The sequence below is a fragment of the Ictalurus punctatus genome, chromosome 3, assembly GCF_001660625.3.
Source record: "Ictalurus punctatus breed USDA103 chromosome 3, Coco_2.0, whole genome shotgun sequence".
Taxonomy (NCBI): domain Eukaryota; kingdom Metazoa; phylum Chordata; class Actinopteri; order Siluriformes; family Ictaluridae; genus Ictalurus; species Ictalurus punctatus.
In genome coordinates, this window is record NC_030418.2 from 23,750,422 (window position 1) to 23,763,981 (window position 13,560).

The window sequence follows — 13,560 nt, forward strand, 5'->3', positions numbered from 1 at the left end:
ATGAACAGTGACCTTTATTGATGCAAGAGAGGTCTGTAGGTCCTTCGAGGTTGTCCTTGGCTCTTTTCTGACTTGCTGGATGAGTTGTTGCTGTGCTTTTTTGAGGAATTTCGGAAGGTCTGCCACTTCTGGGAAGGTTCAATACCGTGCCGAGTTTTTCCATTTGGAGCAATGGAAAAAAGCTTTTTTGTTTTTTATTTTTAATAACCTTGCAAAGATTTCAAGCACACTTCTTTCACATTGTCATTATGGGGGTATTGTTTGTAGAAATTTGAGGAAAATAATGAATTGAATCCATTTTGGAATAAGGCTGTAACATAACAAAATGTGGAAAAAGTGAAGCGCTGTGAATACTTTCCGGATGCACTGTAACTACTTGTCGTAATTGGATAACGTTTTTTGCTTCAATAAATAACATTATCATTTAAAAACTCTATTTTGTGTTTACTCTGATCAGTTTTATCTTTATATTATATTTTAATTTAGTATGAGATTTACACAAAAACAGAAGAAATCAGGAAGGGAGCAAATACTTTTTCACAGCACTGTACACAAATGGACAGAGCACGATTTGCGCTATCTGCTCTCTTCCGCATACAGGGGAAAGAGAGTATGCCGTTCTTCCCACCCAGAGAGCACAACCAGTTTTGCTCTTGTGACTCCCGGCCATGGATGGCTGTAGCATTGTCTGACTTTTCTGTTGCGCCGCTCAGCCTGTATTGTTGAAATTCTTGCCTGTGATAATCACACATGCCACAGTATGATACGTAGAGATCAGTGCTATTGTCGAATATCAAGTAAATTACCTTAAGAATCAACATCATCAGTTAAATTGATCTTATTCTCATCATTCATCTTTTTTTTCCCCTCCAACAGCATGAAACGCGCTTCCTCCCTCAACTACCTGAACAGGACGAATGATGATCCCTTCCAGGTATAAACTACACATGGACCACTGCAGAGACTTTTCCCAAGTACTCTTACTGTAGCAGTATGGCATGAACACATTTCTTCACACTGCCTCTCTTGCCTGCACTTAGCTTTTCAGATGACAGCCATCGTAAATCTGCAATGTTAATAGGCCCTTGGACTTCTGCAACATGTTTCAGAGCCTGAGATGAAAGACAAGTTGAAATATTAGCTAAAAGAAACTAATGAGTTTAATGATGCAATCGGGAAGCAAAACACAACACTGACACCGTATCCTTTTTTTTTTTTTTTTTTTTTTGGTGTTTAACTGTTTTTTCTTCTCTCCATCCATTTCTTCTTGTCTTTCTCCTTTTTCCCTTCCTCTCTGTTCACTCCTTCCTTTCCATTTTGCTCTATATCTCCTTTTCTCTCTCTCTCTCTCTCTCTCTCTCTCTCTCTCTCTCTCTCACTCTCAGAGCCCTGGGATAAGTAGGTTGAGGCAGAGCCGTGGCTTGAGCTCCAGTAATTTGGATCTGTACAGTGGGAATTGAGAAAATGCCTCTACAACTCCAGCTAAGACCTTACCATGCTATTTCCTACTGCACGACCCAAATCCTCCACTTTTAATAAAAGCTGCTCCTGACAAGATCTCAGCTATCCATAAAGCCGTTCCTGCAATAAATCAGTCAATGCTCTAGGAAGGTTTGTACTTTCCAGCTCCCACTAGTGCAAAATACAATGTAGACATTGTTCGAAGTTTTTTTTTTTTTTTTTTTTTTTTGGTCTTGCTTTCTGTTACTACACTTTCTCATTGTTACCTTAACAGCTATGTTACAGGGTCCATGTGTCTTGGATTAATGTGTCTACTATTTTAGCGGCCAGGAAACGTATCCTAGATGGTGCAGTGCTATTGTACATTATTCTCAGTTAGCAACTTTGAGTATGACATTCTTCCCTCGCTAAAATTATTTGAGTCATATTGAGACTTAATTAATGCATTTTATATTTGTATAAAATATAAGATGAAACCTGTTTTACCTATTTAAAAAAAGTCTTATCAGTCTTTGTAAATAATGTTGTTTTTTTTCCTGGTCTTTTCGGGGATGAATGGCTGAAATGAGAAGTCTGCTTTGTATCTTTTGCTTGTATCATGTTGGTCCTGGACTGTTACTGTATCTACACTTCCATATCCTGCAGGTAATTGTATTGCTATAGGCTGGGGAATGAGGTATTAGATACAGTAGCTGTAGAGAGGAATACCCTGAAATATTGAGACAACGAAACTTGATTACTGGGAAGTGCATTATTATTATTATTATTATTATTATTATTATTATTATTATTATTATTTTATTATTGTAGCTTATCTATAATAAAGGTTTGAGCAAAAGGGCAAAAAATCAAACCCTGGACCAACAGCAATATATATAATGAGGCACTACATGTCATTTGAACACTAACTATATTTTCTTAAAGGTTGAGGTTAGGGGCTTTGTTACTGTACACCGCTTTTAAAAAGTGAAATTAGTCTCTTAAATATATAAAATGAATATACCTGTTACTGCTTGGCTTTACTGTAAGCATTACCATGATGGTGGAATGTTTTGAGTTTTTTGAGTTTTTTTTTTTTTGGTAAATACTTTTTGTCTTTTTTACTCTGAATGCTATTCTGTTTTAGAGGAACTCATTGCACATGATTGGATCTTTCTTTTAGCTTGATCCTTCTACTGATTTGTTACTGAAACTGGCTATGTATAATGATGTGCCAATTAAGTACGAGGTTCGTTGAATGTGAGTAGTAGAGGAGTTTCTCAGGTAACGCCAAACCGATGAGATGTTTATGTAATAAATATGAAACTCTGCAAGCGTGTGTTAAGCTGTAAAAGTTTTAATATTCCATATAAAAATGCATTGACTGTCAGCAAGATAATATTTGTCGATTATTTGAAATCGTAGACGTATTGATGTTTCCTTTGAGCTGTTTTTGTGTACGATATTGCAGGTTTTTTATGACACGTTTGGCGTATTTCTAGAAAGAACCAAAGTACTTTAGCAATTTTATGGACGTGTATAATTCCTCATAGTGTGATTCATATTTCATAATGCTTATCGTGTGAGGAGGATTTTTTTTAAACGTTACACAAGGCAATGTGTTTGAATGTTTTATAAGCCTCAAAGACTTTTACTCGTAGAGAGTTGCATGTGATGGTGATGGGAAAAGGTCAATATGGATTTTTTAAAGAGAACTCTGCATGACTGTAAAACGCTTTCCTTTGAACTCCACAGGTGTTGGGTACGATAGCCATAGAAGGCCTGCTGCTGGGTATAACTGCCATCTGTATGATTGATACAATCTTTATTTTGTGATGTAAAAGATGTTGTGGTGAAAATAAATCTTTCAACCTTCTATGGCATTATTGTTTGATCGATCTTGCTTTATTTGATGCGTACACACGGATTGATTATTAACGTCATAAGTAAGGAATATAACAACAGGCTGTGCTGTCTCAGGAAAATAATCAATAACATGATGCGGGTCATTCTGAGATGGAGTTACTGTCACCACACTGTTGATTCTTTCTAGTTAATAATCCAGAAAAGATTATTCAGTCCCTCCAGGATTTCACGATTTTGTCATAGCAGAAATTACTACACATTCAAATAAACGCCGCAATATATGGAGCAGCTTGCAATGATCACAGATTTTCTGCAGATTTGGGCCAAGACAGGTTATGTGACATCATCACAACATGCATTCACAACAAGCCCTGTTCGATTCACGTGCACTGAACACGAGTGCAGCTGAAAGGTCTCATTTGTTTGTCTCTTATCAATTACAACATAATGTAGCATAGCTAACTGTTTTTTTTCTCTAATGTCAGCCAACACATACATAAAATTCTGCACTATGTATATTTATACATTTATTACTATTTGTTGCTCACCCTCTACTGTGAACTGTGCAATATCCCATTTGTCACTTATCTGTATATAAACGAGGTGTTACTCCTCTGTATATATTCATATTCTTATTCATCTGTATATACATATGACCAGTATTATAATTTTTTTCTACTATTATTTTTACTTTTCTATTCCTATTATATAATATATTTAGATTTTTTTCTATTCCATTCCTATTCAATGTGCATTCTTTCTTTATCTGTCTTTTGTGTAATTGAGCTGCTGTAACGAGGAAATTTCCCCAGTGTGGGATCAATAAAGTTTTATCTTCTCTTATGTTACCGACAAACATCGCTGTGAAAGACCGTGCAAAACAATTTCGTGCACTTGCAATTTCGCCAATTCGAGTACTTTTCTGCAAAAAAAAAAAAAAAAAAAAAAACTGCAGCAAAAACAAGTATTTGTGGCTGCAACAATCACAAAGAAACTGCGAAATCCTGTACGGACTGCTTACAGCAGCACGTCCCATCATATAAAGCTCTGACCCTGGAGACTCCTTCCAACAAAATCTCACAGAAAACTTCATATCATGAATTACACATGATTTTCACACGATCCAAGACCATGTGGGAAAAGGTGTTACTATAGAAACACTAACATATCCAGAGTATGTTCATATAAACGTTACGGACAGAGCTGCTGTTATAAAGAATTGAGAATTCAACAGCACTGTGGTAGAGATATAAGACCAGCAATAGAACTGATCATAGAGTTACCTTATAACCCTATTATTTTTTCAAATACTACTTGTATTGTAAAACTAGTGGGATAATTTTTTTCTGTGAACTTCTATATGAACATGCCAGTCACTTATAAAATATTGAGTTCTCCAGAGTTTTTTTTTAAAATCTTCATAGCAACCACAGCTCTCTTACCGACTATCTTTCTAGAGCTTTCTCTGTTTTCTACACTCTCAGGCAGCTATAAAAAAAGAAACTTGCAAGAGCAGGTGACTTCATTAGTGCATGTTCTTCACCGCGTTCCTTCTTGAAAAGCTTTTGAGTTGACATCTCTGTCCTCCTCGCCTCGCAGTGACAGCAGAGATACGATCATAAAGTGCTCCTATTCTTGTCGAGTTTCTGTGGCGCTGCTGCAGTGACAGATCTGCTGACGAAGCAAATAAAGCAGCAGTGTGGCAGAAAAATTAGAACCTACTTCTGAGACTCAGGAGACAGGAATTACAATTGTTCTGTCAGAAAGGAGCCAAAAAAAGCTTTGCTGCAAATTCTGGTTCCATATTTTAGCTAAGGAGATTAGTCATAAGGTAAATATTTGAGAACTCTTCACTGGAATGAGTTTCTTTATTCAGAGACTATTCTTTATGCTGGTGGATTCTATATAGCCTGCTTTAATATGTTCAACTGATTGAAACAGCTGTCTATTTATTATGTAGAAGACTTTCTGCTGGGTGGCACAGTGGTGAAGCAGGTTGTGTTGGCACCTCACAGCTCCAGGGTTCGATCCTGATCTCGGGTTATTGTCTGTGTGGAGTTTATTTGAAAGTTCTTCTTTGTGTCCATATGGGTTTCTTCTTGGTTCTTCAGTTTCCTTCCCATGTCCCCCCAAAAACCTGCAGATATGTGTATCGGCTATGCTAAATTGCCCCCAATTGTGAACGAGTGTGTGAATACAGTTGTGGTCATAAGTTTACATACCCCTTGTAGAATCTGAAGAAAAAAAATTAAGTAGGATAATAAAAATGGCTTTTTTAATTTTATTTAAATTTTTTAATTTAGTCCTGCCATGAATAAGCTATTTCACATAACAGAGGTTTACATATAGTCCACAAAACACAATAATAAATTAATTTACACAAATGAACCAGTTCAAAAGTTTACATACGTTTGATTCGTAATACTGTGTGTCATTCCCTGGATGATCAACGACTGGTTTTATGTTTTGTGATAGTTGTTCATGAGTCCCTTGTTTGTCCTGCTCACTGTTCTTTGGAAAAATCCTCCAGGTCATGCACATTCTTTGCTTTTCCAGCATCTTCTGCATATTTGACCCTTTTCCAACAACGGCTATATGATGTTGAGATCCATCTTTTCACACGGAGGACAACTGAGGGACTCGTACACAACTACTACAAAAGGTACAGACATTCACTAATGGTCAAGAAGGCAACACGATACATTAAGAGCCAGGGGGATGTCAACTTTTGAACAGGATAATTGGTGTAAATTATGATTTTGTTCTCTTTTTTTCATTTAGTACTGCCCTTCAGGAGCGACATATTTACATGTTTCTCAAAAGATAAAATAATAATTTAAAATGGTAGATTATTCAGGGCAGTATTAAATAATTTATAAAAATGCATTTTTTATGATCCCTCTTATTATTATTATTTTTTTTAATCATGATTGACATTTTGCAGATTTTGCCAGGTGTATGCAAACTTCTAACCTCAACTGTATGTGTGTGCATGGTGTCTTGTGATGGACTGCCATCCCATCCATATATGTTTAGCTTTATGGCAGACACCCTTATCTAGAGCAACTTACAACTGAGCAGTTGAGGGTTAAGGGCCTTGCTCAAGGGCCCAGCAGTGGCAGCTTGGTGGGATTTGAACTCATGACCTTCCCATCAGTAGTCCAATCTCTTGACCACTTCCCATCCAGGCATTCCGAAATCACACCCAGTGTTCCTGGGATAGACTCCGGACCCACTGGATAACGTGCTTCCAGAAGTTGAATGAATGGATTGTAAAAGGCTAGATGTCTTGATTTTATTAGACCTGAGTAAACTGCAAATGCAGATTTATTCAGTGGGTCCTTTTATCCAGTAAATAGCCTAGATGTGTGTTTAAATAAATAATTTATATATATATATATATATATATATATATATATATATATATATATATATATATATATATATATATATATATATATATAAATATAAATTATTTATTTAAACACACACACACACACATATATATATATATATATATATATATATATATATATATATATATATATATATATATAATCAGCAAACAAATGGTAAACATAATTTGTGGCATTACATTTAAGGTAATGTATAATAATAATAATAATAATAATAATAATAATAATAATAATAATGATAATAAATCGTATTCCCCTATACTTTTGAGTCTGTTCGCCTCGCGCTGCCAGGAGGCTGCAGCATTGTCCTTGTTATTCAGCAGCTCGCGCCCGAAACCGGAAGCTGTGGAGAGAGAGAGAGAGAGAGAGAGATCTCGATCGATCTGGGGGACAGGGGAAGAGTGATGTGCGATACTGCTGTAAGGTCTCACTGATCTGCTCACTGTAGTCCAACTCCGACTCCAAGGACACTCGCGTTAAGCAGCACGCACGCGCGAGTTTGTGAATGTGACTGTACACTAACTCATGCTGTGTGTTCCGGTGAACACTCTGAAAGGTGTATTCGGTTTCAGCCTCGTAAACCGAGCTCCTTTACATTTCTTCCTCACTGTTTGGAGCTTACCTGTTTGGTTGTCTTCGGGTTGATTGGAACAGCAGCGACATGGACATATCGGACACATCGGACACACTGGCGCGGATCGCAACACAACACAGAGGAGCAAGCAGAAGCTCCACAAGCTTTAGGAATAGGAGAAGATGGACTCTTTTCCCTGTCCGGATGAACAGTTTGCTCGCGATCATTATCTTCTGCACGAATGGTGAGCATAAACCCACACACACGCGCGCGCGCGCTACAAGTAGTTTGAGACTGTTGTGTCAATGGAGTTATGGAGAATGTCACTGTGGAGTTACACCTGGATCAGACCTCTCACTGGAACACAGTCTGATCAATGATACATATACTACCTGAACCAGTCCAAAGTAACATATGTTCAACCTATACACCTTTTAGGAGTGAAAACATTTCCGGTTATTATTATAACACAAACTAGTGTGTAAAAAGCTCATATTATAAGCAGAAGTGTATGCTTTACACGCAATACACACAAAACTCTCTACTGCATGAATTAGTACATTACATAAAAATGTTATGTATTTGTATTACTTGAATTAGTTCACGTAATATAAATATATTAAAACACTTTTTTGGGGGGCGGGGGGGGGGGGTGTCAAATAGCATAGAATATAGACAACGCAGAAATAACACAAAATGTATGACATGGCACTTTATTTTTGTTATGTAAATGTTAAAGCCCCCTTTTTCCATTTACATAGGAAAATAGTATTTTTTGTATTATGAATAAAAAATTGAATAAAACTCTCAGGCCCTTCATTCAAATCAATGAAATAAAACAGAAAAAAAACTGAAGGAGTCGTTTATTTGGCTACATGATAATAAAGATATAGTTAAGCATAGTTCTAGAAGGTTTTTCTTTTCACTGATGATTGATTATTACATGGGTTTAATCGAAACCTCAATAACAAAAAAACAGACGAACAAGTAGACCTATAAATAACGTGTACATACCTATAAATAACTTGAATCTAATGATTTTAATTAAAAATGTGTGTGTTACGAGTGGAAATCTCAGGGAAAAAAACTGTATAAAACTCCAATAAATAGCCAAAATATTATTATGCACATTTAGGCCTAAACAATGTGCCTGCTATCTAAATAGTAAAAAAGTAAAATGTTGTAAAAGGTTTGAGAATATTAGCTATGATAATGTATTGTACAGTTGGGCTTCAGTTTTGTTGTGCAATGTATAAACAATGGAGTGTAACCAAACAGTGTACAACAACAACAAGTAATTAAAGGTACACTTAAAGATCCCACCTCAGTAACAATGCGCAGTATGTTTTTTTCCCTTTGGACTGTAAGATAAGACTTTTCTGCTTATCGCCAGGATATTCCATCATTTCATCATGTCATGACACACAACCTCCATCTGGCCCATGTCAGAGTACAACACTTGATTTTGAGTGTCATTGGACAACCATATTAGGTGTTTACAGATCAGGGCTGGAGATCTGTCCTGCCTTGCCTAGTTGACATGCTTATATGAGTTCCACTCATGTGTTAGTGCCACGTTGATGAGGTGTTCTGCTGCCATTGAAACCTATTCCAAACAAAAGCCTATGATCTGGGCTCTGTCACTGAGCTGGAGCCGTCGGCACTGTGTGTAGCCCAGGGCACGATCAGTACATCCTCCTATCTTTCATACCTTTCACTCAAATTCCAGTCCGCTGATTATGAGTAACACGGGCAAGAAGTCATATGAGGATAGTTTGTCTAAATATCTTGTTTACAATATAAATGACAGATAAAGAATCTTACATTTTCATCTATGTAGTGAATTACAGTCAGCATACAGCGTTTGGTTACAGCATACAGTAAAAATCATGTTGAATGGCATCCTTTTATTTAAAGATTTTTAATGTGAAATAGATTCATTCTGATCAATGAGGGATATCATTACATTTTCTTCAGCATTTTAAACCTGTGCAAGCAGCATAGTATGCAAGTTTCCTGATGGTACGATTTCATATTATATCATTTATATCAAGTTATGTTATATCACTGGACTTTTATAAAGAAAATGCATTAGACATATTAACTTATTAGCAGCGAGTATGCTCTTTGCGCTGCCTTGGAATTGTTTTGTCTTTTTTTTTCTTTCTCTTTGGATCAAACTTTTGGTCTGATACATCTGTTGGCCCCTTTCCCTTATTTATTTATTTATTTATTTATTTATTTTTTAAATCTGATGGTTCCCTCCGTTGGTTTTATATTTGAAATGCAATAATAATAAAAAAAAAATTGTATCACCAAAAAAAAGTTACATTATATCTAATGTGGGCAATGGCACAAAATGTCCTTTCACAAAAAAAGAGATTTTACCCAAAACACAATATGTAAACTAGCATTTAGGTTTGCTGAGCTTTATGATTTAAGCTTGAAGACACACTAGAAAAACAAGATTTAAAAAGCCATCAAATTCGATAAGTTCGGTTATTTTTTTAATTTAGTTTTTACAAAAAGAAAACAACCAAAAAATCTCAAATGTGTAGCAATTTTTTAATGTGTCAATTGTTATTTAAAAAATATATGGCTATATGGCTTTTAGCAGAGGGGATTATTAAAACTAATGCTTATGTGTGTGTACAGTATGTGGGAATGCTTTTATATGTTGGTGAGGACCAAGATATTATAATAATATTAATAATAATAATAATAATACTTGAGAGGTTTTTCCTTTTAAACAAAATTGCAGCTTTTTAAAATGTATTTATTTTTTAAACAGAGAGCCAACCAGTTTCCTTTTGGCTAAGATTAGGGTTATACAGTATTGTGCAAAAGTCTTAGGCACATTCAAAGAAATAGTAGAAAGCACAGATGCCTTGAAAAACAGTAATAAACTAAACAAATCTCCAAAGACTCCATTATCATTTTTATCTGAAAAATTGGGTATTATGTGTCTATGTTGCATTTTCTTTTACTGCCATACAAACATTTTCATGTAACGTTGAATTTTTTCATTGAAAAAGTCATATTTGGAATCTAAAAAAAATGTATTGACTCAATAATACATAAGTCAAAAAATAAACATTTAAGGCAAAATTTGTATTTAAAAAAAAACATTAGTGTGCCTAAGACTTTTGCACAGTACTGTATATGTAGCTGCATTAATAATTATGTCAATAGAAGGGCCTCACAAGGAAAATAAAACAGTGTGTGTACGTATGTGTGCACACGTTAGGGGTGATTATATCTAAATCGGAAATAAGCTTGTTACTCTAATACCTGAACTTTGTCTTGCTATAAACAGGACATTGTGTGTGGATTAATTTAGAACATTTCAAGACATTTTGGTTTACTTAGATTAACAGCAGCATTTGTGTATTTGGATTTTAGTAGAACCATTTGTTTGAATTGTGAAATTTAAACTGTGCATTTGCCAGGGCAGTCAGTAATTTTAATTATCTGTGTTATTGAGATTGAGGCTGTAAAATGAAACAGTGGACCTATGTTTTTCATTAGTGCTGACTTAACAGAACTCATGTATAGTAAACAGAGGCAGTCTAAGGAAGGAACAGTTCAGATCTCAGGACCTCTACAAATCAAGTATTTACTCAGTGGGTGATTATAAACCACATCTGTTCAGCTGCATGTCCCTCTCGTTAGTTCTGAGCCTTTGTTGTCATCTTCTTTCCATATGTGGTCAAGAAAAAGTGTTTCATGTATGGCCTTCTTAAAAAGATTGTGTGTGTATGTGTGTGTGTGTGTGTGTGTGTGTGTGTGTGTGTGCATGGGGTGGAAATATTTTATATTTTGGTAGGGACCAAGTATGTGCATGCATGTGTGTATTACTGTATGTGTAAGTTTTCATTTCAGACTTTCAAAAAGTGAAAAGTCAATTGAGTTCACATCTGATCCATTCGCACCTTATCTGTCCTGCGCTGCCTCCCTCCTCTCTGCACACTCCACTTTGATCTCTCTGGGAAGCAGAGAAATTGAGAAAGAAAAAGAGAGAGATGGGGAGAGAAACCCATTTCCCACAGCTGACTTTAATCAAAACCAATGTTTATGATGGCTGGATTTTTTCCACTTGAGCAGTTCCTCTGGCACGATTAAAGGAGTTATACGACAATCCAGAACATTAAGAACAGGTTGTGCATTTTAAAGAAATCAGCAAGTTTAAAGGTTAAAAAGTGAGGGGGAAACGGAAGGTAAGACAACACAGTGTAACCTTTTAGGTGAGTTTAGTAGGGCTTTCTACAATCTTCCCACACAGACTTGCTTCACTCATCTCTGGACCACCCCGTCTCTGCTTACTACATGACCGAAATTCACCTTTCCATATGGACAAAGTCAGCTTGTGATGTTGCAGTGAGACTAAACATACAACCTTGGGAGTCAGAGCCCTTGTGCCTCTCTCCAGTGCTGCTGAAAAATCCCAGAAGTGTTGTCAATCATGCAGTGACGCAGAGATTGCAGGGATTAGCATGTGTTAGCATGTGTTTGACAGGTATAAATTGGATTAGGACACAGCGTGTTTGTGACTTGACTGGAATCCTACCCGCAGGGCACTGAGTGAGGAGCAGGGGAGTGTAAACTGTCTGAGAATGAAAGAATGCATTTCTTTTTCATTTTAAGATTAGCAACATTGGGTGCATTAATTATAACCTGTACTAAAGTGGATGCTCTAGTGGTTGTAGACTCTCACTTTAGTCATGATGATATATTGTACATGTGTTGTGGCCTAAGAAAGCCCTTCATGTGGTGAAATTGTGATCTTTTCTACTACATTTGCATTTACATTTACGGCATTTGGCAGACGCCCTTATCCAGAACGACTTACAGAAGTGCTTTGAAGTCTCTATCAATAAATACATCTTGATACTGGTTCACTGGGTCTTGGAATAAGAATACCATGAAGTCTGTTGGGGATGTAATATAGTAAGAAAAGCACACAGACATTGACTTTTCCCCAACTATATATAGTTCTGAAAACAACAGGTTTTCCTGAACTGAAATATGTTTGTCTTTTGCATATACCTTGACTACAAGTGACATTATGGCATTTGAAAGCCTGGTTAACCCCTAAAAGTGAAACGGGAGAAATTTCCATTGGACTATGGTGCAGAATTGAATTGAATAGGCTTATGTCTGTTTCACTACGAAACGTAGCAATCCAACAACTTTATCAAAGCCTGACATTCATTGTATGATGAAATCACTCATAGCTAGTAAGGTTTTCTACATATTTAGGCATACGGGTGTTTTTACCATTTGCAGAAAGACAAGGCAAGATTAAACACTAAAATTAAACATGCCCATACGTTCGAAATATGTTTCCATTTGTGATCATATTATTCCTGTTTTGGAATCCTTACATTGGGTTCCCGTCAGGTTTCGAGTAGATTTTAACATTCTTATGCTTTCTTACGTTTTTTGTCTGGCCTATATGTGGTGCTCTGGAACATCACGAATTGTTAGGAGGTGACACATAACTTGGCCTGCTTTTATAGACCACAGGCCTAATTTTAATGCCACCAGTTTATTACAGCTTGAAACCACTGTCGTATTCACTATTTACTCACGACTAATCCAGAAGAATAAATGCAGCCACATTATAATCTTTGTGGATGATACTGCAGTCATGAGTCTGATCACAAAAGCCATTTGTGCAGCTTCAAATGCAGAGCTGTTTTGACAAGAAGGTCATGGTAGATATGATGACATGCACATGGAGACACTGTTTCATTTCATCATCTCATAACTACTGAATGGGTGAGACTTTTTGTGGAGCCGGTCCAGGATTTTGCGATTTTGCAATCACAGGAATAAATGCAAAATGAAGCAGTTTGCAGTTTTTCAAAATTACCACAGATTTGGGCTAAGACGTGTCATGTGATGTCATCACAACACGCATTCAGCCAAAGCCCTCTTCGATTCATATACATTGAACATAAGTACAGCTAAAAGGTCTCATATACCAACAAACATCACTCCGAAAGATCGTGCAAAACAATTTCATGCAATTACCAATTCAAGTAGTTTTCTGCAAAAAAGCACAAAAAAAGATCAAGAAGAAGAAGAAGTCCAAATGATGTTTTTTACAGTTTTCAACAATTCAGTTTCATGGGATTGGATAATTGCACAGTTACATTTTCGGAAGCTGTTGGAAGGTTGTGATGGACTTTAACAGGAAACTTGGCGAGCACATCACACGCAACACTGCCAAACACAGCCAAACTTATTAACAAATTCAAA

At 36.3% G+C, this 13,560-nt stretch overlaps 2 protein-coding genes across 4 annotated transcripts in view; both read left to right on the top strand.

The window, feature by feature from the left end:
- Nucleotides 1–3,323, top strand: part of klc1b (kinesin light chain 1b) — a 47,993-nt gene extending 44,670 nt beyond the window's left edge. For all 3 annotated transcript variants that reach the window (XM_017464123.3, XM_053679787.1, XM_053679786.1), the window contains exons 15-16: nt 877–934; nt 1,386–3,323. In XM_017464123.3, coding sequence (XP_017319612.1) covers nt 877–934; nt 1,386–1,460 — 133 coding nt within the window. In that variant the 3' untranslated portion in view covers nt 1,461–3,323. The remainder of the gene's footprint in view (nt 1–876; nt 935–1,385) is intronic.
- Nucleotides 3,324–7,069: 3,746 nt separating this feature from the next.
- The window catches only part of ptk7b (protein tyrosine kinase 7b), a 123,761-nt gene continuing 117,270 nt past the window's right edge, over nt 7,070–13,560 (top strand). Inside the window, exon 1 of the mRNA XM_017464658.3 lies at nt 7,070–7,540. Coding sequence (XP_017320147.1) covers nt 7,384–7,540 — 157 coding nt within the window. The 5' untranslated portion in view covers nt 7,070–7,383. The remainder of the gene's footprint in view (nt 7,541–13,560) is intronic.